Genomic DNA, 27,646 nt, shown 5'->3' on the forward strand with positions numbered 1-27,646 from the left:
CTAGTTTTATCACAGTGCTTTGGATTAGTATATTTAATAAAATGCAGCTATAAACTGTAAATGTGCAGTTTTGGCAGTCAGCGTAAACTCACAAAAATCCAGAGGACTGCTGTGCATAATAAACTTTGAGCTCAGGAACACAAGCCTAAGTTTTGAGGATTTCTTTTTTCCTCATTTCGACAGATAAAATCTAACCTCTGATTTTCTTTTCTTTTACTAAAAAGCTCCAAAAACGAGAGAAGACATGCAGGGCTTACCTTAAGGTATCTCTCCTGTGCTGTCACCCTGCTTTCTCCCTCCTTCAGCTACCTGCCACGCTTTCTCATCTTGCTGCATGATCCAATGTATTTCAGTCTTTGATAATTATATAATGTGCCCCATATCAGCTGTACAAATGTTGGCTTTTCTCGGGTACATTACTCTCAGAATAAGCAAATAATTTACTTTTATAATTTTTGCTCTTTCTTCATTTATCCAAACATGCAAGAATTTTAATGAAATATCCTCTGAATTGGAAAGTAATCATACAGTCTCTTTGTTTCCTGTTGTCATCTCTGTGGATTAAAAAACAACTTGAGTAAAACAGCTATGATATATTCTTGGCAGTTTATCATATCAAAGACTGTAGAGTCATAATGTATGTGCATGAAAAAGTCACTGCTTTCTTATCTCTGTGGTGTACTCTTAAATAAAAAAAAAAAAAAAAAAAGGCTTTGTCCTGAAAGTTTTAGGAGTCATTTCTAGAAGCAGGTTGATATGGGGATGGGTTACTAGAAATGAAATATAAATAATGTGACAGTGTTATCAATATATGTTCTATGTTGGTTTTTATCAGGCTAATAGAAACAGAAAGCCTCTGTTTGGCTCAGAATCCTTGTTCACTCCAGCCGATTTTTCTCCCTGGTATATCCAAGTAATAGGAAGCATGCTGAGGCTGACAGTGGAAGTGTGTCACGCTGGTTTTGTGTGATAGATCAAAATAATAATACCCGATTGCATTTTGTTTTATTATGTGAATTTTAGAAGTTTCTTTTGGGGGGGTGGTTATATTCTAATCCTACTCCTCTGGGGGCCGTATCCTTAATAAATCATACCTTGAAGAACTAATTCACATACATAGGACAACAAAACGAAAAACCCTGTAGTTTTGTAGAATAGAGGTTATTCAAAAGCCATGACTACCAGTTTTAGTTGCAAGAGCTTAAAAAAAAAGGGGGGCCTGTCACTAGCTCGTAATAGACAGTGTTGGATCTGAAAACTTTACAAAAGGAAAGGTGTCGGGAAAGTCTGTTTTTAGGTAGTAATATTCTGAATTTCCTTTTTAGCCTGTTTAATGGGGGCAAAGAAATAACTGCTGAAGTGTATAGAATTTGTCATACTGAAATTTTCAGTTCACCTTTAAGGTGTTAGTTAATGTGTGAAATGTAATAATTGGTATGTTGCCCAGGACATAGATCTCAGTGGGAAAAGAATAGCCTTCTTTCTTTGGCAGGGAGAGACTACTTAAGGAATATGATTAGGCTAATGATCATTTTTGATTCCGCTAGAAAAGTACAAATGGTAATAAATACGGAGTGTTTCAAATTAATAAAAACTTGTCATCAGCGAGTTATGTGTATGCGTAGTGAGTTTCAGTGTGACCTTAATTTCTGACCAGTGTCATTTTCAGTATCTCTCAAATGAGCTTCTCTGCCCAGATAAGACTAATAAAACTACTTAAATTACAAATCAGAAGCTGACTTACACTATGCAAATGAAGTGAGTTCCCACTTGGTGACAGAGGATTCATTTGTAACTTAGATTAGAGGCTCCAGTCTGTATTTCTTGGTGACTAATGAATCTGGCCTCAGCAGACCAATTTCTGTTCCACTCTAGTTAATGGCTGCAGCAGTATCACTGTGAGCATTTTGACTATTCTATCTCCCATTAGAGAGAGAAAAAAGCCTTTAACGCTACTTGGAAGTATCTTCCACCTGCCAGGAAGGTCGTGGTGGCTCACAAGGCAGACAGAACGAGGATATTAAGATGGATTAAGCTAATTAATCTTACTCTGACAGTAGCTTCAAACAACTTTTCCCCTTGCTTATTCCAATATCGTACCTCAAAGTAGCGATTTTTGTTGTTCTTTGCACGATGTATGTTCTTTTCCCTCAGTGATTACCAATAGATCAAAACAACTTACATATGGCCTTAATGACATATTATGACTAGGTAAATGGGATAGAGTAAATAAACTTAGTGATTTCAGCTCTCCAAGCCATAGTCAATGTACGCTGTAGTTATCAGTACAAAAGCCTGCCTTCAGTTGCTTAACTGACTGGGTTGTATTTTTATTTAATGTTATTTTGTTGGTAATAAATTGAACCTACAAATATGAACATTTACAACTTGGATGGTTGTGAAGACCTTATTCTACTTTTCTGTTGTCCTAAAATTATTAGTATAGGCTTTAAATATTTGGATTGTTCTCCTGATTCTTTTAAAAACAGATCATTGTTTATGAACTAAGGTATACTCTCAAGTGTTTTCTAGCTGGACAGGGAATTGGAAGAGTGAAATGCACACAGATGATTTATAAACTTTGAAATCATCTTGGTTTTTTTTCCCAAAGGTAATAAGTAGACAGTGGTATAAGGCACTATTTTGATTACTGTTTTAGTTCATGTTATAAAAGACAGTGTGGTTTAACTTTTCAAGCATAAATATCAGGCTATTCTAGAGATCTCAGGGCTTTCTATTTAGAACATTTAAATCTTGAGGTTATAAGTAGGAATGACATGTGTGTAAGAGTAATTCCTCAGGTTAAGAGCTGACGTTGGTTGTACTTCTCTTTGACAGTTGAGATACTATTAGATGAGTATAAACGAGCCATCTTTTTACGTTTACCCATTAAAATCAAATAGTGTTCTACTAATCTTCAGCTCCATTTTGAGATGGTAAGATATGTTTCAAGTTGGCCAGGTAGATGTTGTTCAGGTGCTCCTTCCATCTTGAAATGAGAGTAAATCATCATGACAGATAAATATCACAATTGTCACTAGTCAGTGAGTGAAAATCACCTTGGTACTAGAAGCAGTCAAAACTAATGATAGTTTTCTAATGGATGCAGGCAATTGTCGACACAGTGGACAATCTTCTGAGGCCTGAAGCTTTGGAATCCTGGAAACACATGAATTCTTCTGAACAAGCGCACACAGCAACGATGTTACTCGATACATTGGAAGAAGGCGCCTTTGTCCTGGCTGACAATCTTGTAGAACCAACCAGGGTCTCAATGCCCACAGAAAATATTGGTAAGTGAATATATTGTCAGCTTTAATTTTGATTTAGAAGGTACGTGTTTAAGAGAATGATGCTTCCCTTCTGAATCTGTTTTTTCCCAGAGCCAAACTTCTCTTTTGTCAAATTACAATTTATTGATCACACTTCATAAAATTAATGCAGAAGCCAAAATCTCTCTGTATCTTTTAAAAGTTGGTTTTATGTAGGTTTTTTTTTTCCAACTGAAAAATCATTAAAGAAGTTTAGAGTACTTAAATGCCAGAATATGGATTGCGTAAGTAATGAAAGTGCTTGCTGTGGAACTGGGGAAAACGCTTTCCCATTTTATATAACATGTTCCTAATGAATTTAAATTACTTTCTGGAATGTATCCTCCCAGTCAAATATTTTAGGCACACAGAATTTGAGCCAAATGTTTATACTAAACACAACTGCCTTCAGGTGAAAATGTGGTCAACGAACTACATCTCCCATAATGCAGAATATACATGCTTCATAGATTGCAAAATAGCTGCAGATAGTTTCAAAGCACAATTTAGCATTTAAATGCTGGCCGTGAGAGGTAGGAATTCACTTTTGATGATATTTGAAAAACTCAGTAAGTACAGTAAAATTATATTAATATAGGCTTGAATGATTTAGAATTGTTGGTTATTCAGAGAGGGTGAACTCAGATGACGTTTATAATATCTTAGTAAAGCAAAAAAGTTTCCTAAGCATAAATATAAACAAACAAAAAACAAAAGGGAACACAGACTATTCCTTCCACCAAAAGAGTGCATTGGTGCAATAGATACTGGAAAAAACTATGTGAGATCCCATATCTTATTGCCTAATTGTACCTGCCTAAATCGTGGGACTTCATGTTTTAAAATGAGAAAATAAAGGTGTATAAATCAGATTATGATAATTGCATTTAAAGTCAAAGGCTTAAGTTTATTTTAAATAACTGAATTTTTAGAAAGAAATAAAGTGCTATTAAAACCGTATGTTTTTGTGTACTCTGAGCTTTGGGAATGATAAAGAACTCAGTAACCTCAAATTAGGTGAAACGAGGCGACAGTATGTAAATTGGCCTGCCGTGATCTGGGATAGCGGTCATAAGGAAAATGGTACTCTGCCACAGCCTTAGTAGTAATACAGAATGAATAAAGCTCTCTGTTTTGTCCAAAACTTTCATTATTTTTGGTTAATTTATTTGCTAGCCCAGTAACATTCCTAAGATATACATTGAACAATTCTTCTCAAATTTTTCCAGTGATATACCTGTAAGGATAAAAAAGTGTAAAGTTGATCATCTTAGAGGATGAATTGTAGAAAGTCTTATTTGAAGTGGCACGTTTGACCTACATTTGTTTTCAAAATCTTCTAATGGCTATTAAAAAAAAAAAACCACCTGAAATTTCCCTTTTATACCCTTTCCAAGTATGCAGAAATATTTGATGGGCCAGGCTGATATGCTGTGCTCCCATCAGCTTCATCAGCTTAGCATATATACAGGACACATTGTTAATTAGATATCTGAGATAATTATATGGCAGCTTGAGACCTAGTCTGAAAATGTAAATGTCCGGGAATATTTTTTTTCTAATACCTGTTTTCAAGAGTTCTAAGTATTACACTTCATGCTGGTTTCTTTTCTTTTCTTTTTTTAAATTTTTACCTGAAAAAAGACAGGGCACCTGGCTGGCTCAGTCAGTAGAGCATGTGACTCTTGATCTTGGGGTTGTGAGTTCAAGCCCCATGTTGGGTGTAGGGATTACTTTAAAAACTAAAAAAAGGGGTGCCTGGGTGGCGCAGTCGGTTAAGCGTCCGACTTCAGCCAGGTCACGATCTCACGGTCCGTGAGTTCGAGCCCCGCATCGGGCTTGGGCTGATGGCTCAGAGCCTGGAGTCTGTTTCCAATTCTGTGTCTCCCTCTCTCTCTACCCCTCCCCCGTTCATGCTCTGTCTCTCTCTGTCCCAAAAATAAATAAAAACGTTGAAAAAAAAATTTTTTTTTAAAAATAAAAAAAAAATAAAAAAAATAACAAAAGACATTGTTGGTGAAGTTTGTTATAGAATGTAGTACACATGTACTTTTGATTTCTAAAATACAAACAATTTGGTGGCAAATACCATCCATGATTTAGTATGAGGAAAGCATTTACCTTTTTCCTGGGACTTGTTCTCTTTTTAGACATGAGGACTAAAATAGCCCATTATTCCTTTATGTCCTCACTTTCCCAAAGCTCTTAACTAAATTTAGGGCATGGCTACAATATCTTAGGTATTAAGACAATTTGATTTGACTCCTTAGCGATTTCTCCTTGAATCCTTAGTTTAACTTTATTGTGTGATTTACCCTTATAATACATGATCTCATAAAAATTGTATAATTATATCTCATATAATTATATTTGATTATAGCTTTTTAAAGTCAATTTGGAGGTATAATTTCTATATAATACAAGCAGTGGTTTTAAGTGTACGGTTGGTGAGTTTTGACAAATGCACACCCATGTGACCAACATCACCTCAGAAGGGCCCTTGATTCTCTTGCAGTAGATCTCCTCATACCCCCAGCCCCCAGTGATCGCTGGTCTCTTTTCTGTCACTAATTTAGCTTTGCCTTTTTTGGACCTTTAGTTGAATGGCATCATGCCGTATGTACTCTTTTTGATCTTGCATTTTTTACACAGAACAATGTTTTTGAGATTCATCTGTGTTGGTAAGAGCATCAATAATGCAGTCGTTCATTTTCCTTGCTGAGTAGTATTCCATTATAAGGAAACACCACTAATTGTGTATTTATTCACTTGTTAGGCATTTACGTTGTTTCTACTTTTCCGCTGTTACTGATAAAGCTGCCATTTTCCTACGTGTTTATACTGTTTCATACTCCTAAGTGCTATGAGACTTCCAGTCACTCCACATCCTCACGAACATTTAGGATTGTCAGTCCTTTTGATTTTACCCATATGAGTAGTTTGTAGTATCATCTCATATTGGTTCTGTTTTGCATTTGTGTAATTGCTAAGTTACTTACTACTGATAGCTGTTCAACTCTTACATGCTTATGGACCATTTCATGTATCTTTTTGTGAAGTGTCCATATATTTTGCCTATTTTTAATTGGATTGTTTGTCTTCTTAATAATGAGTTATAAAGATTCCTTATGTATCTATTATTCAGGTATTTTGCTGGTTATAGGTACTGTGAATATTTTCCCTCAGTATGTGATTTTCTTTTCATTTTCTTAATAATATCTTGAGAGGAGCAGAATTTTTTCATGTTGACCAAAAAATCACCCATCTTCGACATCTAGTTAACCCTATTTCACTTATTACTCTCACCATTGTATTTTAAAGCAAATTTTAACATCATATTATTATTACTTTCAATACTTTAAAATGTATCCCATGCATTAAAAACACAGTGCCATTGTCATACTTTTAGAAATTAACATAAACAGGTTCAAAAGATAACAAAAGTATGTTTAAATTTACTTGATTTTGCGGAGTCACCTGGCTCAGTTGGTTAAACATCCGATTTCGGCTTAGGTCCCAATCTCATGATTCATGGGTTTGAGCCCCACAGAGGGCTCCCTGCTGTCAGCACAGAGCCGACCTCAGATCCTCCGGCCTCCTCTCTCTCTGCCCCTCCCCTCCTGGCTCTCTCTTTCAAAAATAAATAAACATTTAAAAAGTAAAAAACTAATTTATGTGGTTTTTGTAAATTTGTTAATGCTTAATTTGTTTTGACCAGGATACAAACAAGTCCCTGTGGTACATTTGATATATTGCTTGAGTCATTTCTCCCTACATCTTTTCTTTAAGCCTTTTTCCTTTTTTTGAAGAAATTGAGCAGATGATTTGTACTGTGAAATTTCCCACATTCTCGATTTGGCTTATTTCTTCCCACTATATCATTTTACATAATTGATATGTACTAATAATTGGATCTAGAGGCTTGATGAGTTCAGGTTTATTTGTTAATTTGTTTTCTCCAAGAACCTTTTCATTGCATCCTGCAAAAGAGGCACATGTTAGGTTGTCTTTCTTTGAGATCTTATGACTGATTAGTTGGTTTGGGTATTATCAGCCTAATCCATCCATTATAAAATTCCCTATCATTTATTTTCCCAGTGGGCTTAGCAGCCAACATGGCTGTCAATTTAGGCTTATTTATATTGTAGTAACAAAAACCCCAAAGTCACAGAGCTCTCAACAGCAAAGATTATACTCCTTCAAGCCACATCACCATTGAGGCTTGGTTTTGACCCTGCCAAAGTCGGCACCGTGTTGTTTGTACCCTGTGATTCCAGGCTTAGGGAACCTAGAATGTTGCTGGTCTCCCGGCATTGGCCATAGTTTTTCCTGTATGTTCTCTTTTCTTCCCCTTTCTTCTCACTGGAGCTACTACTTGGTAATTAATTTGGAAACCACAAAGACAGAAAAATATATTAAAATCCTGTCTACACGATTGGTTGTGAGTGAGACTGTCCTATGAATGAAGTGTACTGGCTGTCAGGAAACTGTTGAACAAGGCATATGTTATTCCAAGCATACAGAATATATAGATTAAGAGAATATCAGAACTGTCTGTATTCTAGTCACCCAACTGAGCCACACCTGAGTATTGCACCATCTTCGCTTCACATTTTGGAGGAGCTAGTTATTGGTAACATATAAATCCCTTGGATCCCCTCCTTCTTGATCAGATGAATGTAACCACCATTCTTAATTTGTTTGCTGGCGTTAGTAATTTTTTTTCTAATTTTGCTCTCCAAGTATGTACGTTCAATAGTTGCTTTTTTGTGTTTTTAACATTAATGATTTTACACTGTAGATGTAGTTGTATAATTTTGCCTTGACATTATAATTTTCATATTTATGCACATTGATATGTGCATCTCTAGTTTCTTCGTTCAATCTAACAATACACCACAATGATTTGACTGCCAATGATAGATATTTTAGTGGCCTGTGCTTTTTGGCTGATAATAAGGAAAACTGTGAAGGTTTTTGTATATCTTCATGCTCATATGTATGTGCCTTCCTAGACATATATGGACACACACCTAGAAATAGAATTTTTGAGTGATGGAGCAGGCCCATCTCCTTTATTAAATACCGCCAAGTTGCTTTCTAATATTGTTTACCAGTTTACATTCTCACCTTTAATACCATTGTTCTTCATCAATCTCTTTGCTAAATACACTTCATTATTGACATAAGTGTTATTCTAATGGGTTTGAATGGACCACATTATTGTTTTAATTTGCAGTTCTCAGATTACTTAATGTCTTTATTGGGTATTTTAGTTTTCTCTGCTGTGAATTTGTTGTCCACAGGTTTTGCCTATACATTTATTTTTCTGTAGCTAATGTATTCTGGACACCGATTCTTTGTAGACTATATAGTTTGAAAACATTCCTAGCATCCCTTCTCTTTTTTACTTTGCTTATGATATCTTTTATTTTACAGGATAATGAAGTCAGATTTATCAGTGTGTTCTTCTAAGGACTTTTTGTGTCTCAAGAAATACTTTAATTGGGGCACCTGGGTGGATCGGTCAGTTAAGGATCCAACTCTTGATTTCAGCTTAGGTCATGAACTCACGTGTTAGGCTCTGCACTGACAGCCCGGAGCCCGCTTGGGATTCTCTCTCTTTGCCCCTTCTCTGCTTGTGCGCTCTCTCTCTCTCTCTCTCTCTCTCTCTCTCTCTCTCTCTCTGTGTGTGTGTCTCTGTCTCTCTCTCAAAATAAATAAATGAACTAAGAAAAAAAAAACTTTCCTTTTTGGTGTCCTCAAAAATTTTCCCTGCTATGTAGTTATACTTGTAACTTTATAAATGATCTTATACTTTAGAAATGACAAAATTGTGCCTTTTTTTTTACAATTATGTTCTAATCCAGCTGAAAATTATTTTTGTTGATGATATGAGGGAAGAAACTAATTTGGTTTTTGTTTTCTGTTGCCTTTTTTTTTGATAATATAGATAATGTGTTGTTTCAGTACTTTTAGTTCATAATTCATTTTTTCCCCCAGTGGTTTGTAATGATATCTGTCATTTCTATGCATGTTAGAAGTGTGTTATACATTGCTCCTTTTGTTTTTGTTTCAATACTGCTAATGTCTGGTAAGTTCTTTAAATTCTGCTCCGTGAGGAATTACTGTAGCTGCTCTTGGCATGTCTTTTCCATGTGAATTTTAAAGTCAGTTGTCAAATTCCACAAACTCAGAAAATATTACTGGACTTTTCATTAGAATTAGGCTGATTTTGTAAATTAATTTTGAAAGAAGTGTCACAGATCTATTTACTTGTTGAGGTCTCCCAAATAAGACCTTGTATAATTCTCCACTTTTTGTTAGTTCTTCTAATAAAGTTCTGCGTTTTTTCCATTAGTATCTTGCATTTTTAAAATCAGTTTTATTCTTAGATAACTTACACTGTTTGTTTTTATTTTAAATAGTATCTTGGGACCCCTGGGTGGCTCAGTTGGTTAAGCGTCTCACTCTTGATTTAGGCTCAGGTCATGATCTCATGGTTCCTCAGATTGAGCCCCATGTCCACACTGACAGGACAGAACCTGCTTAGGATTCTCTCTCTCTCTCTCTCTCTCTCTCTCTCTCTCTCTCTCTCTCTCTCTGTCTTTCTCTCTCTCCCTCCCTCCCCTCCCCTCTCCCTCAGTCACTCCCATCCCCCCTCAAAATAAATAAACTTTAAAAAATAGTACCTTTTTAAAAATTGCATATTGTAATTGTTTATTGTTTGTTGTACAGGATCACATTTGATTTTGCTGACTGCACCCTTGCTAAATTCTTTTACTTCCAATCATATATAGAGTCTCTCTTAAAATTACTGTGCTGTTAATTATATTTTCTGTAAATAATAACATTTTGCTTTTTTCTTAAGCTCTATAACATTTTTCTTGAATTACTGCATTAGGTAGGTCTTTTAGTACAATGTTAATAAATAAAACTCCTAATAGGAATCATCCTGACTTTAAAAAGAATGTTTCTTGAGTTTTTCATCAATCTTTGCGTGTCCGTTTGGAAAGATAAGCTTTATCTGATAACAAAACCTTTATCTTGGCAAAGATTTTTTTCTTTTATTCTTACTCTTCTGTAAAGTTTTTTTTTTTTTAATAATTTAATGGGTATTGAAATTTGTTGAATTATTTTGGCTAATAATTTTTTTCATCTTTAATTTCTTAATTTGGTGAATTACTTTAATGTATTTTGCAATGCCCTTTTGAGTTAAACTCAGTCTGTTCAGGATATTATACTTAAAATATATGTATGATTTATTAAATATTTTTGCATCCTGTTAATAAGTGAGAACATTCTATGATTTCTTTCCCTGTGCTGTTTTATGCATCAAGATTATATAAGTCTCGTGAAATGAGTTGAAAAGTGTTCTTTTTCTATTTTCTGGAGCAGTTTTTTAAGAATCAGCATACATTTATCTGTCAGTTATTTTTTTAATGGTCATAAATAGAGTTTTTCATTTATTTTAGGCAGTTTTTTTGTTTCTTGGAAGTTTTCCCTTTTATCTATTTTTAAATTTACTTATTTATTGATACAATTTTATTTATTGATATAAAGTTGATTATTGATTCTCTACAAAGATCTGTATTAATGATCCTTTTAAAATTCAAATTATTAATTTTTTACTATGGACATGATTTTTAAACTTATGTAAATATATGTTGAATTAAAGCTTGAATTAAAGCTTTACTAAAATTAAAGTAAATATTTGTTGAATGAAATTAACTCTTTGTACATGTAAGTCTGTATTTGGAACTTTTCATGAGAACTCAAAGGATTTCAGTCTTTCACCCTGTCTTCTGTCTTCTGTAAGAAAAGTTAATAATTGAGAGTCCCTTTCAGCGTAAAAGGAGTGAGGTATACATTAGATGTATATTTTTCCTCTCTTCTTCCCCCCTTCTACCTCCTTTTCACATACATGGAATCTGATATAAAGAGAGGGGATCATCTACCTACCCACCTACTTAATATTTCTAAGCATGGGTCAGTAAAATAAATATTTTTAACCAGCTCCTGCAGCTTATAGAATTCTAAAATCTGTATGACTCTGATTATAAACTTGTAGTTCAGGTGCTTGACATGTAGTCTGATAGCTTATAAAAATCTTCCAATGTTATGATTTCATATTTACTACTAAGTCTATATATACTTTACAGAACAAATTTGTGAAAGATTAAAAAAATAAATTATTATCCAAAGGTAACTGTAATGGTATAAGCCCATATTTGTAAAAAGAAAGGGGGTAGGTGAATTAATCATCTCTCTGTGTGTGTATGTGTGTGTGTACGAACACATACACACATATTTGTCTAGGTATAGAAATCGCTATGCAAGAATATACACCATTAGAGTGAAATTCAGAGAAAAATGTATGGACTCTATTGAATTATTAAGAGTATCTGTTACTTTTTAAAATCTAATGGATGAAACTAAGGAATTTTGTATATAATCCCTCATTTCATCAGTAAAATGACATATTCTAATTATTAATATAAAAAAGTTGACTTTAGTAGAACCAATAATGCTTTTCCATTCTTATTGCAATCTGTATTGGAATTACAGTAGACAGTGTTTATGTTATGACTATTATATTTTTGAAACAAAGTTAAACAACATTGGTCTTGTCGATTAGGTAAATGTTCTTAGTGCTCTATATCAGCCTGTTCCCTTTCCATAAATTTTTGAATGTAGGAATAAAGTACAGTGGTTGGTAAACTTTTACTATAAAGGCCGGAATAGTTAGCCTAGGCAACTAAACTACATGGTCTAAGTTACAAATACTTAACTGACATTGTAGAAATTGAGCAGCTATAGACAATAGGTAAATGAGCAAACATGGCTGCATTCTCATAAAACTTTATTTACAAAAAAGAGGTGGCAGGCCAGATTTGGCATGCAGGGCATAACTGTTAAGTTATGGCATACATAACTTAAAAATGTAAAGGTTATTAGTTACTAATGAGAATTAATGGGAAGGTTTAAAATAATGCCAGAACATTTTCTCATAAATATGCTGTGCTGGTCTCACTATGTTCAGAAATTAGAGAAAACCAACTATTGCAAAATTGAGCTATATAATCTTATTATGTATGAAAATATCATATACATAAAAATAGATGTATACATGCAATAAAAGCATTCAAATTTATACTTCATATTTTATTTTACCATTGTCATGGAATGTGCCTTGAAAAGTTATTTAATGTACGGAACAAAAAAAAACCACTTTGAAATATTTTTGTTTATTTTAATGGTATAAATGAAATTTTAAAAGTTGTGTGCTTTTAACTCTTACGCTGTTCCTAGGATAAAAGTCAGGAATCAGTTCATGACAGAAGATACAAAATCATGGGAAAAAAAGTTAAAATGATTATATGAAATGTTTTAGAGTTATCAATAAAGGTTTAACTTAGAGTAATTTAGTTTATGATTTTGTTGAAATTTAACAGTAAAATTTTATAGGCAGAAAAAAAAAGAAGCAGTGGTTTTCCAGGCAATTATCATGTGCTGCTTTGTAGTTTAAAGAATGTCCTTTTTTCCTCCCCTTTATCTTTTGCCTCCTCCAGTTCTGGAAGTGGCAGTGCTCAGTACAGAAGGACAGGTCCAAGACTTTAAATTTCCTCTGGGCATCAAAGGAGCAGGCAGTTCAATCCAACTTTCTGCAAATACTGTCAAACAGAACAGCAGGAACGGTAAGATGGAGCAGAATCTTTTAACAAATGACAGGATTTTTTGTTCATTTAAACCTGTTAATCCCCAAAATGCTGCATATTTAACTCTTAATATAACAATACTACTTATCATTTAAAAGCAGATTTAAAATAATGCCTTCCTCTTTCCCAAGAAATTTAATCCAAATAAAGAGTCCAGAAGGATTCTTCCCTTTCATTCTTATTTGGATGTATCTTTTTTCATTCGTAAGCATATTTCCCATAAAGGCATACGACTGTTTTTACCTTCCTAGGGCTTGCGAAGTTGGTGTTCATCATTTACCGGAGTTTGGGACAGTTTCTAAGTACAGAGAACGCAACCATAAAACTGGGGGCTGACTTTATTGGTCGGAATAGCACCATTGCAGTGAATTCCCACGTCATTTCAGTTTCAATTAATAAAGAATCCAGCAGAGTATACTTGACAGATCCTGTGCTTTTTACCCTGCCACACATTGATGTAAGTTATATATGCTAATGAAGTTACAGAAGGTTATAAAACCAGTGAGGACAGAAAGCAAAACTTGAAGTGCTGGGGACAGGGAGAAAGGGAATGGGGAGAAGGCAAAGAGGAAAGAAAAGACCTTTCCATTTGAATTTCAAATGTTGGACTAGGTCAGAGACATAAGTTTATTTAAGTCTGTGAACATAAAATTAAATGAGCCTGGTTCAGTGATTATTAGAACTTAAGTGTATTCTTAATGAAAGCTAATTCAGTAATCAACAGGAAAATGTAAATGACTGTAATTTGTTTTAGAATGAAAATTAACTCTTACCTTAGCAGCAGGATAGCCTAGTATTAACTGTTAGGACTCTGCCTTTTTAGCATGGCAGACCTTTTTGTTTGTTTGTCTTCTTTTTGATTTTCCTGATCATATGCAACACAATTGTGATCAAGTGTTGTGGTGTTTTTAAAAATCTAGACTTGAAGAGAGGTGATTCCTCTGCTGTGCCTTAGAATGAAGTTGGCAGTTAAATCATTATCCTGTGTTGGAAGATTGGCTGCAGAATTTTGGCTTCTGTTACAAGCAGAGTGAATATACGTGCCCACAGATAGCCAAGTGATCCCCAGAATTGGCAAAGAAAAATGAATTTGTGCACTGTTCTCTTACATCTGCTGCAGTTAGTTCACTCTTTTAAAAACCTTGACGATGCTGACATGTCACTTAGAATAAAAATGGGCCCCAAATAGATTTTTAAAATACTTGGTCCTTACAGAATTTTCTCAGAACAAATTCAAGGGTCTGTTTTTGTCAGAAAAGAAAAAAAAATGATTCCAATGTACCATCAGTATGTAAAATCATAAGATGGAAATTGTAATTGTGGAAAATGGGTCTTTGGTAATTTAGAGTACACTTTAGAGTGTTTCGGACTATAAAACCCCTTTTAAGTTAGATATCTGCCTTGTATAACATAGTCTACAATTTTGCTGATGAAAAACTTTATAGTCCGAAACATGCAAAGTTTAATCTAAATTACCTTTTACACATATTAAACAATTGCTATTGCCATCTTAGAGTGTAAAATCCTAATTTTATCTTGTCATTTTATTTCCCAGCCTGACAATTATTTCAATGCAAACTGCTCCTTCTGGAACTACTCAGAAAGAACTATGATGGGATATTGGTCTACCCAGGGCTGCAAGCTGGTTGACACTAATAAAACTCGTACGACGTGTGCATGCAGCCACCTAACCAATTTTGCAATTCTCATGGCCCACAGGGAAATTGCAGTAAGTATTTGCACTTCTAATTAGTAGCAGAGAAAAACCTCAGAGATTCAAAACAGCTTGGGTAACAGTCCCGTCTTTGGGTGCTTATCGGAACTAAAACTTAGCAAACAAAGTAGTGTGAATTTCTGATTGTCTCTACACTGTCCGTATATTTTAGGAGGTCTTGGCCCTATATTTATTGTTACTTCTCAAAATCTGCTTTACAGACTTGTTCTGAGTTTTTCTCCTTTGGGCAGGTGTTCGGCAGAGGCAGTCAGGGATTTAAAAAAGGAGCAGAAATAGGTCCTACAAAAGAGACTGAGGATTCTAAAATTTAACACACCCTTCCCATCTGGAATGTCTGAATCTCGTTTTACAACTTTGGCTTTAAGTTTTCCTAACAACGTTGCACACTGCAAAACTGCAGATTTTGAAAGGTCAGGATAGCTTCTGGAACGTTTCTTCGTGTTCCTTTCCGTGATTAAGAGAATGATAGCCAGAAGATAAAACATTTTAAGAAATATAGCGTGAAAACTCTCAGGTCTATTGTGTTCTTTGACTCTTAGTATATAAATAAATATAAAAAGTCAAAGGGAAAATGGAAGCTTAAAATTTTTTGTCAGCCAGGACAGTCATTAAGATGCCAATTATTTTTTTTATCATAACTGAGTATCCTTTATTATAGTATATAAATATTCTTCTGTGTTTATGTAGGTAATTATCTCAGTCATTTTGAAATAATTGGGCTCTCGCATTATTTTGTACGTAAAATCTTCCACTTTCGTAGGTCATTCTTTGGATATTAAAATTAATGAGATAATATTGAACTCTGTTATACGATCAAGTTTCCTTTTTAGTTTTGAACCTTGTTTGAATACATAAGAATGTTCACAGAGTTTAGTATTTAAAGATGAGCTATCACAAGTGAAAGCTACCTTATCTTTAGTTGATACAATGCAGAAATACTAACGTTTCTCATATTGTTTTTATTTCAGTACAAAGATGGAGTTCACGAATTACTCCTTACCGTCATCACCTGGGTGGGAATTGTCATTTCCCTTGTTTGCCTGGCTATATGCATCTTCACCTTCTGCTTTTTCCGTGGCCTACAGAGTGACCGCAATACTATTCACAAGAACCTTTGTATCAACCTTTTCATTGCGGAATTTATTTTCCTAATAGGCATTGACAAGACGAAATACATGGTAAGCACCCCTTCAGCTTATTGCCCTTGGATCTCTGAAAATTACTATAACAGGTGTGAATACACACATGATGTCGATATTGATATTTGACCTTGTAAACTTCATATAGTTGACAATGATGATGTTGGAGGGTAATTTGTAACAAATTAAAAGAGAGTGCTGCAATCATTAAGTATTATTACTGTGAGTTAATTCATTTCTTGTATCAAGGCGCAGTAGCATTTTTCTGGGTTGTTATTAAGACATGTGATTTGAATAGAAGAGCTCTAAGGATACTGACGTGAAAAAATCCTATTTTTACCATTTTCACTTTGCTTATGGAGTCATTCTGACTAGTGATCATTTCTTCATCTTCTAGCAATTTGTTCATCACCATGAGGTCTCAGTGTCAGTACTTCATAATTAGTTAATGCTTTACCCTCTATCCATCTGCGCTGGGATGAATTTAAGAATGCTTCACATACGACAGGAAAATATCATTAGGAATCACAGCCAGGATATTCATCATTAAAGTGAATTTTTAAATTCTGTTATTGAAAAAAATAGAAGTAATATATTTTATTTAGAACAGCTGTTCCAAAGATCTATGGAGCAACTAATCCGTACGTAAAATATTCTGATTTAATAATAGATAATTCTAGAAGAGAAATTAAGGTATGTTTTCTTATCTGCACTTAAATTTCACTAAAAATAGTTATATCTTCCAGTGATGAAATTTCTGGCACACCTGGCCTTATAGTCTATAAGCATTAAACTCTTCAAATTTGGCGTTTAGAACTCATTTCCATTTATTTAAAAAAAATTTTTTTAAAGAAACAGTGGTTTCTTTAACATTTATTTTAAAGACAGTGAGAACTATCAGTGAATATTGTGTAATTTTGGCGTAGTCTGTATTCATGTGTTCTCTTTTGTGCTTTTTTTTCTTTTCCTTTACAGATTGCTTGTCCAATATTTGCAGGACTACTACACTTTTTCTTTTTGGCCGCTTTTGCTTGGATGTGCCTAGAAGGTGTACAGCTCTACCTAATGTTAGTTGAAGTTTTTGAAAGTGAATATTCAAGGAAGAAATATTATTATGTTGCTGGTTACTTGTTTCCTGCCACAGTGGTTGGGGTTTCAGCTGCTATTGACTATAAGAGCTATGGAACAGAAAAAGCGTAAGTAATTGCAAGCGACCTGAGTGTTTTTCAAGTGAATAATTTTTTAAAGCCTGTTAGCTGTCAGTGAGGGGCCCTGACAGACTAAAATAGCATCTGAAAGCTTTATTGGTAAGAGAATGGGCATGCCGTGCACAAATTACAATCAAGTCTTTTGTAATTTTCTAGGTTCAGAGGATTTGTACTCTAGCGAGGCAGATTCTAAATTATGGACTTTCTTTTTAACACAAAAGATTGACCTGAAACAAATTGAAAAAGTAAATAACTTTTTGGCCTTAGAAAGATATTAAGTAAAAATTCTTCTGAACTTAAAGCATCTGACAGGTTTAACTACTCAGTTTTAACCTAATGCTTCATTAGCTCTCTTTGTGCAGCCGACCCTCTAGCTAACTCTCATTCTGAATTGTGACAGTAGCACATTCCATCCCATATGTTCTACTTTGATAATATTTTATCAGGCAGTTTGAAAGGATTAAAATAAGTCACTGTCTTTCATTTATAAAAAATATAGATATTTATGGAAAATGACAGAAGGTAGACATAGCCATGTTTTTAAGGATTTTATTTGCTAGAGGCATGAATTTGCCTTCCAATTCTGTTTATTTTTTCCTTTGATAAAATTAGTTATATAAAGATTTCTTGGACTAAAGAAAGCTTTTTGACTATACAGATGATGAAAGACAAATAAAAGAAATTCAGTGGGGATTCAATGTTATATGAAAAATGAACCACTAAGTAAAATCTGTCTTAATAAGTTTATGCATCATTTACTCTAATACTAGATGAGTGCTATGCTTTGATTTTTTTTTTTTATCTCGTATTCATCCATTCCCAGTTGAGGTATTATATTTATGCTGTACTGTTTTGAAACAAACATAGCAGCTGAACATTTTATTTTATCTGTTATGTTCCATAGGGTTAAGCGCTTTATCTCAGATACAGATCTGATAGGCAAATTTTGAAGATAAGAACTTAAAAATAATGAGACGATTTGGACTATCGAGTTTCAGGTTTTTCTTAGTGAAGTTAGAGATCTTATGAATCAGGGACTGGGTGTTGTGGGGTTTATTCTTCTCCCCATACAAGCATAATAATGTATGCCTTTACCAAATTTAAAAACTGAAATGAAAAACAGTATGTTGAAGTAAATAAATTACTACTGTTTACATCAAAGCCAACTCAGAGTTATTAAAATTATTCTTACCTGTGATAAGTAAATTTTCAAAAGCAAATGTAAAGATAGTTTTTGATAGATTTTTAAAATTCTATTTTTTTTGTAATTTTGAGGATCCATTGAAGCTACTTAATACATACTCTTTTCTTTTCATAATAGTTGCTGGCTTCATGTTGATAACTATTTTATATGGAGTTTCATTGGACCAGTTACCTTCATTATTCTGGTAAGGAGACTCTATTTTCCCTTCATTTTTAGTTTGCTGCTTTAGCAGTGCTATTGAAACAGGGATAATTGCTTTCATTGTTAATTTATCTATGCTTTCAAAGATTTATAAACATATCTAGCCTACAGGGTAAAATTATAAAGTATATTTTAAATGTTATACCATTATTGAGAGTTTATATATTGCTGATTAGTAGTATTTCTGAAAAATCCTCTTTCCTCTAAAAAGTAATTTTTTAATCTAATTTAGTTTGCTGCAGTGTGATGTCATAATCTAAAAAAATTATCTCTATATATAAGCCATGTAAAATTTATCTATATATAAGCCATGTTAAGATCACATGATTTGAGCCTAGTTTAACAATTAGTAAAGAATAACTGAAGTGTATAGTTTGTTTTTGAGTAGTGAATTTTTTGCTAAGAGTTTTAGTTCAGGAAGTTATGTCTCCAAAACCTGTAATACTAGCCCTGTACCAAGTTATGTGGCATTTATAAATTAAATGAATGTTTTATGGAATTGAAAGAACATTAGCTTAATATTTATCACATTAATTTCCACGTAATTTAGTACTTTTAAATAAATATCCGTACCCTAAATTCTTGTGGGGGAACAAAAAGATTTTAAGTTGAGATTAATAAATGAATATTAAATCACTTTTAAACTCATTAGAAATAAAATTATTTTTCTAAGAGTTTAAAATCCCAAATAAAAATATTGGTCTTTAAGAAATATAAAAAAAATAATAAATTCGATACAAGTTAACTATAGTGACATTAAAGTGTTTAACTGCTTATATTACCATTAGTCAAATATTTGAAATATAGTTGAAATAAAAGGATGTAGCTAAAATATTTGGACTTAAAACTTTGAAAAGGAAACATAAACAAGTTTAAATATTGCCTATATCTTTTAAGTACCTATTTTAAGGATTTTTTTCTTCTTTAAAAGAAATGACACAAATGAGCTTATTAGGATATTTCTGTAGTTCACTGGTGTTTCATAAAATTGAGAAAAAATTTTAGTAGTTCAAGGAAACTCAAAACTACTTCAAGTGTATGTACTTTTGTCCTTAAAATGAATTATTTTATACACCATACAAAGCAAAATGAAAATTTGAGGTGAATGCCTGTATGAATCAAACCAGTAAAACATGTTCAAGTGTTCCTAGAAAAGCTGATTTCTCACCAGAATTCTTCAATCCAAATGATTGCCCCAGTTTTTGTTGTTGGTTTAAGTTAACATAGCCTAAGCCATTCTTAAAATAAATGGTAAACAGCTGACAAGAAGTGGCATGATCCTTAAAGACTTCTCTTTTTTTCCCCTGAGCCCTTGGCTAAACATATTGATACTTTGAAAATTGTAGAGACCATTTTAGGGGTACTTGGTCTATAAAAGTATCATGTGTTCACTTCTGTTGTGCTACAGTTTTGTTTATTTCTATCTAAAAATAAATACTGACTTTAGAGTATTAACTTTGTCGCTTGGCCTAAAGACTTTAATGTTCACATATAGTCAGCTTCTAGGAAGAAAATGGGTAAAGCACATTTTATTATATTTCCCACCTACAGTGTGAGCCTACTATTATTTATTAGCCTTGTTGTCATTATTACCCTGTACCAAATAATTTAGGTTGAAATGTGAAGGGCTTTTGGGAATAGTGTTCCCAACTTAAAAACAAAAACAAAAACACAGCAGTTAGCTGTTTTGACAGTACAGATCCTAGGAGTAATTCTCCTGTAACTGCTTTGCCCTCTAATTATCCCAACACAGAGAGACAGAGTGATATAGAAGGGTAAAACATCTTGCATGTGACCTAAATTGAAATATGATACGATAGGATTGTACAGCACATTTGTTGAATATTAATATATTTATATTACATATATCCTGATGATAAAGGATATTTAAAAGTCAATTCAGACACAAATCTTAATAATACAAGTTACATCGTACACTACCCTTTGAAGGAGTACTCTTACAACAAAAATTACTTATCAATATTCCTGGAAAGTATAGTTTTGCATTTCCAACTTTTCTGAATTGAAGCCATTTAATTTAGTAGTATTAAATAAGTGTACATTTTTAATAATGTTCTATGAAGAAAAATAACATGCTATGGAAGATAAAACTCCTTGCTTCTGTATTTCTATAGACCGTCTTGCCTACAGGCACTAGAGTTATTATATCTATGAGAAAAGTGCTTGTAAGTAATGAGCAGTGGGAAACCATTAGTATGCCTGAAATGGTTTAATGAAAGCTTGGATCATGACACGTCAGGAGCTGTTCTTATCATTTGGACAGCTCCATCTGCATCGTTAATAATTAATTCAGTTCAGTAAGAGTTCAGCTCACACACTCATTTAGAAGTCTTCTTCAGAGAACACCTCTCCGGCTGCTAGTCCCAGGGAGAAATAGGTTTCTGCTTGGCTAACAGCAAAGATCTGGAGATACAAGTGCAGTTTTAGAGTTGCATTTGCCAGGTAGCAAAAGCTCCAGGGAGGACAAAAAGGGTCAGAACATGTGCAGTTCAGTTAGGTTACTTCAGAGTGGTGTTTCTGTTCTTCTGTCTTATCATATCCATGTCAGCACTGCAAGCTGTGGAATGAATTTTAAGCTGCTAAGCCTAGACGGATGTGATTCAATTGAGCAGGCTGACGACTATAAAACAAACTGTAGGCTCCTATAACCGGTGGTACCTTATTCTTTTTCTAAACTTCTTTGTACCTTTGTGTCATCCATATGGGTGATGATTAGCTACGCCGTATCATTAAGTGGAGAACTTTATCAACAAATTATACTAGCAGATTATTTATACAATAATTTATGAAATTATTGTTTAGAGATAGGTAAAAGTGTGTTATTTGTCATTAGAAGAGAAGGAATGCCCCATTTGGTGATTTACTCTATTTAGCTGAGTAGGAAAAATGTGCTTCTTCTGAATTTGCTTGCTGTCTCTTCCACATAGAATTCTATTAGAGATATCCATCTACCTATTTACCCGTGTGTACACACAACACACACACACACACACACACACACACACACACGCACAGCAGAGTTAAAATCTGATTAATTCCTGGATGAGTTGCCTCATCGTTGCCTCATCTCTAAAATTAATCATCAGTATGGGCATTTAGGCTAATGGGTTGACATACACTATATAATTCAGCCCTAATACTGTGCCCACTAGTGGCTTCTATGTGGATGATTGAGTAAATGACATGCACTTCCCAGGTTTAGACAAATCTTTGTGTACACATTTTAATTCTGTCTCTTTCCTTTCTCACTGATGCATAGCATCAAAGTATGTACTATCCCAAAATCTGTACTATGTTTAAACTTAGTAGTATTTATGTTAGAAAGAAGAAAAAAAAAGCAAGTGGACAGAAAGTGGCTCCATTGGAATTTGGAACAAGAGCAGCACGTGAAGGGCTGCCTTTTTGTATGCTTTCCAGGAAGAAATAGGGGAAATTCCATTTGATGGTTGGGATTTTTTTTTCTTTTATTTTTTTAAATGCATACCAAATGCAGGAAAGTAAATTGGGAAGAAATAAAAGTGAGGAGAAAGAAATCCCTTACTCTAATCAGGAAAAAAAAACCACACACACACAGAAGTTTAAGGCTGTAAAGAGCCATTTATGTCCTGAGGAAAATGCAAAGAAGGAAGAACTCAGATTTGCAGTTGGTACTTCATCTGAAACTAACTTTTTTTGCCTTTAAGTGACTATTGTGTATGATAGATTTAATCAGAGATATTTCTGTCTGCCCTTCAATTTCTTGTTCTGATTCTCTCAGTTACATTTTAAGAGAACAAGAAAGGAGAAGGGAGAGGGGGAAAAACATCTACTGAAATAGTTTACTGTACAAAATCATGACTCTTATCAAGACTGTATCACCTCCTGAAAAAGATCACAGCCAACAATATTTTTTCTATGAAAATAAATATATTTACCTTTTTTTTTTTTACACAGTGGAGACAGAAGAGAACTCTAAAACCTCATTTTAAAAAATTATTTACACTTCAGGAATCGTTCTATTTAATTCCAGAAAGGATTTCACTGTCATCCATTTTGGTGATAGTATATTAAAATGTTCAATACCTAAATGACATGAGTATCTTTTTCATTTCTTTAATAGGACTAATAAATACATTGTTGGTGAGATTTTTATTTTTAGTGTGGAACTGGGGAAAAGAGAGTATCTTACACTTAGCAATTTTTTTTTTTTTGGCCATTTTATATTGTAGTTCACGATATGTCTAGTGTGCCTTTTTTCATTACTACTTTGTCTTGAAATGATGGTATTTTGTCACTTTGAAGATACCGTTCCCTCATTATTTGTATATTTTCAAGTCATATTTCAAAGTCTAAATTAGTATTGGCTTTAACTATAAATTTCTTGGCACCTAAATATTAGTGCATTGGTTATGATTCTTGTGTTTAGTTTTTTTTTAATTGGAAAACTCAGACATTTTTGAAATAATCTGAGTGCAAAACTCCTTCTGTGATTTTATGATTATTTTTCTGATATTTTTAATTGTTTTTAAAGAGATTCATTTTTAAGACATCTTTTTAAAACACTAAGTTAAAGAACGTTAGAAACTACAGCCTCTTTTTAGACTCAGTTTTATGGGTTTGTGTGTTGTTTAGCTATGTGAGTAGAACACAAACAGGTTTGAGAAAATAGAACTAAGTGTTAGATATACAATTTGTCTCGTGGGAGTAGAAGTACGTGGACATTGTAGCCATTTGCTGATTATGGGACAGCAGTGTTTTACAAAGAAAAAGAGAAATAGTTCTTCCAGCAAGCCAATCAGGGAGAGGTCATTTGAACAGCATACCTCTTGTGTTCAGAATTTCTTTGAAGTTGTAATTTATTTATTAATGTACTTATTGTTTGTCTTCAACTCATTCACCAACTCTTCAGTGATTTCTAAAATGGATTACTCTTCATAGACGTAGAACCCTTTTTTGTTGTTGTTGTTAAATAGAGAGCTAGTTTAATTTTGTTTTGCTAGCAAACTCTTAATTTTCTCACCAGAATAAATTGGTCAGTTTTGTTTGTAAAGATGCTGGGCTGTGGAGCCTGTGCACAGTATATTGAATCTCCTCACTGACATTATAGTGGCTAAGTAATCTTTGGCAAAGCATTTAACCTCTCTGAATGTAACATGGCTCTCCAAGTGCTTCCTGTTACCTCTGGAGATAGATAGATAGGGTTGTTGTTGGTTTTCCCATTTTGCCGAACTTGTATGTATTTTGAATGTATTATATTTGTAACTAGAAAGAAGCATTAAACACATACGTTAACAAAAAAACCTCAGTAAGATGAGGAGAGAGGAAGGGGAGATGTAGCTAACACTGTTTCTTAAAGATTAAATAAGAGATGTTTTCTGTGTCACACTCAACTTGGTTAGTCTTCAGTCTTTAAAAAAATGGCTTTGTATCATATATTTTAAAATGTTTATTTATTTTTGAGAGAGAGAGAAAAAAAAGAGAGAGAGCACAGGCAGGGGAGGGCAAAGAGGGGGGACTGAGATCATGACGTTAGCTGAAGTCAGATGCTCAACCGACTGAACCACCCAGGCGCCCTGCTTTGTATCACATTTAAGCTTTAATTCTATTTTTTATAGGTAGATTTCATTTTCATTTCCAGTGTTACTGGAAAATGTGTTACTTCTTAAATAACAGATTTTTGTCTAATTGTCTTCATTGAAAAATATGTTGGGATGTGTTCATCCTCAAGATTTCACATTTTCTACTCGTTTTCCTTTAATAGCAATCCTTTATACATCCACATCTTTTCACATTCACATTCTTTATTTTTTTTCTAATTTATGCATTATAGTGGGTAGCTTTTTTCCTTCCTGCCATGTACTACTACTAACTGCTACTACTACTATTATTTTATTCCTGAGGGAATAATTAACATGCTCAGAAAGTGATGAACATCAAACTGGGGCCCTGTGTGCTTCAGGAAATTGTGTAAGAAAAGGAAGAGGGACGAAACAGCACCGGGTGCAGAATTATGGGGTGAAAGAAATCAGTGTTTCTATGAGGACATTCAAAAAGAAGGGTTGAGAGATTTAAAGGATTTTAACTCTGAATCTGCAACTCTTTCCTAAGAGTTGCATACATTTTTGTGTTTATTTGGGGTCTGGTTTGTTTAAGGTACGTAGCATTCTTATTTGTAACTATTCTCTACTTTTACTAGTGAAGATGTACTCTTGCATAAAATAAAGAGTAAAAACACTGTTGATTTTTGCCTTTAAAAAAATTAGAGATATACTGTACCATCATTCTTTAGAAACTAAATCAGATATTTACCGTACTACCAAAAGGATCTCCCTAATTTCTCAAAGGAAGAAAATGTGTCTTAACCACAATTCAGTAAGCACATTCTTGTGTGGAGCAGTGGGGTCAATAGATATTTGTTGAATGAATTGCCCGTGAAAATGCAAGCCATTTGCTTATATCGTGACCAACTGGAATAATCGTCAGAATATAAAGGTAGAAAAATGTTTCTACAAATCGGTTTGCTTTTTCTCTAGACAAGTATTTTAATAAATTAATTTTTAAATAGTTTTTTAAACAGAGAGCTTCTTTTGTCCTTCTTTTGTTAACGTTAAGTAATTAACATGAAACGATAGAATGCTATCTGCCAACACTTGCAAATTATGCCCATTAACCTCATTTTATCCCTTAAGAGGAAATTCTACTTCTAAGGGAAATAATAAGGCACAGTTGACAAAATGAGTGATAAACAGCTTAGATTAAAGCCTTCACTCTGTTCCTAAACTCATCATTAGGAAGGGCTTGGAAATTGTATTTATTGGCCTGTGTAATTTTTTCCTAATGATAAAATCAGAAGTAGTGATGAATGAGTAAAATAATGTTATCACTTTATCAGATGGTGTTGTGACTCAGTAAAAATGATCATGTTATTATCACAAAATTATATTGAGTGTTTACCACCAAGGAATTGCTTTTGTCCCTGTTTGTCCTTTTCTGAATACTCCATTTGGGCTTGCTTGCACTCTCTGTAAGCCAAGTAAAGCTCACAAAATATAACTTTGTTTTGTCTTTCTAAAAGTAATAATCTGAAGTGAATAAAATGTCAAATCCAGGAGTGATCAAGCTTTTAAGTTCTATGTTTGGAGCATAAGAATGGAGCTGCCTTCTCTCTGTCCAGCGTTCTTCCAGGTTTCTGTAGAAGCAAATGCAAATTACAAACCCTTATCTCTCTTCAGTCAAAACATGTCTATTCTTCTGAGTTCGCTCATGTTGACCTCCCAAGCCTTCCTTCCCTGTCAGGTTCCATCTTCCCCAGTTTGCTTTTGTTTGCATTTCGATTTCTCTGCACAGCTCAGTGTTTGGAGGGACTCTAACACTGTTTAGAGGGACTCAAAATAGCCTTTCTTCAGAATTTACCTACGTCCATACAATAGAGAGGCATAAGGAAAAAAGGACTGATGGCTTTTAACAGTTAAATAGCAAATATATACATATTTTAAAAGTTTATCTTACTTTATATAACTAACGGATATTCTTTCATCATTTTCCATGTTTTCTTTCATTTGAGCCTCACAATTACCTTACAAATAGATTGTGCAAATGTTACTGTCCTCATTTAATCAGTCAAAATCAAAAGCTAGACTCTCAGCTGCATCTTAGGGCCCCAAGTCCAGCAATTCTTAGAAGCTACGTGGTATGATGTAAATGCCCCTTCTAAAGAATTCACTTCAGTGTTTCCATTAGATGGCTTTTAAGCCCTGGAGTACCTCTAGCTAAAGAAACTAATTTAGGTTTTCTAATTTATTTAGTCGTCACATGATGCTGATTTAATGAGGTTGCGATTTCATGTCAAACGATACATTAACAAATCGATCATACATAGCCAGAGTATTTCTTTTGTGGGGGGATTCAACTTGATCATTGCCTGTAAAATGGAGTCAGTGTCCACCATGTACTCGTGTCATTGACACTTAACTGCATTAACTCATTAAGTGTATTTGCAAAAACGGATTCGTTTTTTACTCTTCGGTTATGGTGTCTAATTCTTTATTTGTTATAACAGCTAAATATTATCTTCCTGGTGATCACATTATGCAAAATGGTGAAGCACTCAAACACTTTGAAACCAGATTCTAGCAGGTTGGAAAACATTAAGTAAGTATTTGGTATTTTAATTCTAGTGCTTGACAAACTAAGTGAAAGATATTCTCCACAGAGAATACATGAATACCTTCTATCAACTATAGAAATTATTCAGAATGATGTTTTACTGATCAAGGTTGAGCCTTACGTTGACCATGTCACGGACATTGGTCAAAAATTAGATAATAATTTCTGTCTTCATCTCGAGCCAAGAAATTGTTTCGGTAGCTTTGTGGAAATTCCATATCACTGTAGCAATTTCATTTGAATTTAAAATGCAGTTCAAAATGATGTTCCTGTTTGCATGGCTGATATGATTATATTGTTTGTTTTGTTAAATGGCTTTCCTGATTTAAGGATTCTGAGCAGTTTCTACTTCTAATCCCGTTTTCCTAAAATAATTTTTTCTATTACTGTTGTTAACTTGGAGATTATCTGTTGTTTTCATGGCAATTAAAGAAATGTTTACTTTATTTCAATATTGAACAAAAACTACAATGTCCTATCCATGGAAAATGCTATCTAATTGAAAAAATTGATAGCTGTTGATTCATTAAGTCATTCATGGAAGCATTTTAAGAGTTATCTTTTAAATGTGAGTTAATTTAAAATTGGAGGAGGTATTATTCAAGTTGGTTATAATGGGATTGTGAAAGATATATTTTTAATGTAAAAAATGGCAGATCTATAATAAGGGCAATTTAAAAAAAAGCAATTAGATGTTTTAGATAGGTCAGTGCCAGCTTCATTGCATGTTGCATGGTAAGAGAGAGAGCTAATCTTTAGCATCTCTCTCTTTTCTTCCTTTTCCTCTTTCTGTCTTCTCATCTCCACCAGTAATTACCGTGTTTGTGATGGCTACTATAATACGGACTTACCTGGGTAAGATAGAACCCTACATTAACAAATTTATGGCATGATTTATATTTTTTACAAATCCGTCAATATCATGAATTGCCCTTAATTTTTATAATTATTTTGGAGTATCTA

General features: G+C 33.6%; 1 protein-coding gene across 31 annotated transcripts in view; it reads left to right on the forward strand.

Moving 5' to 3' along the window:
• ADGRL2 (adhesion G protein-coupled receptor L2) overlaps positions 1-27,646 on the forward strand; it is a 631,449-nt gene that overhangs the window by 592,126 nt on the left and 11,677 nt on the right. For 11 of the 31 annotated variants that reach the window (XM_040470760.1, XM_040470770.1, XM_040470744.1 and 8 more), the window contains 10 exons: positions 225-263; positions 3,110-3,293; positions 12,884-13,009; positions 13,282-13,487; positions 14,586-14,759; positions 15,734-15,943; positions 16,880-17,100; positions 18,434-18,500; positions 26,577-26,668; positions 27,494-27,538. In XM_040470760.1, coding sequence (XP_040326694.1) covers positions 225-263; positions 3,110-3,293; positions 12,884-13,009; positions 13,282-13,487; positions 14,586-14,759; positions 15,734-15,943; positions 16,880-17,100; positions 18,434-18,500; positions 26,577-26,668; positions 27,494-27,538 — 1,364 coding nt within the window. The remainder of the gene's footprint in view (positions 1-224; positions 264-3,109; positions 3,294-12,883; positions 13,010-13,281; positions 13,488-14,585; positions 14,760-15,733; positions 15,944-16,879; positions 17,101-18,433; positions 18,501-26,576; positions 26,669-27,493; positions 27,539-27,646) is intronic. The other 20 variants (XM_040470764.1, XM_040470771.1, XM_040470772.1 and 17 more) reach the window with 3 other exon arrangements.

Source organism: Herpailurus yagouaroundi, unplaced genomic scaffold (assembly GCF_014898765.1).
Source record: "Herpailurus yagouaroundi ecotype Mexico unplaced genomic scaffold, PumYag 77, whole genome shotgun sequence".
In the NCBI taxonomy this organism is placed as follows: Eukaryota; Metazoa; Chordata; class Mammalia; order Carnivora; family Felidae; genus Herpailurus; species Herpailurus yagouaroundi.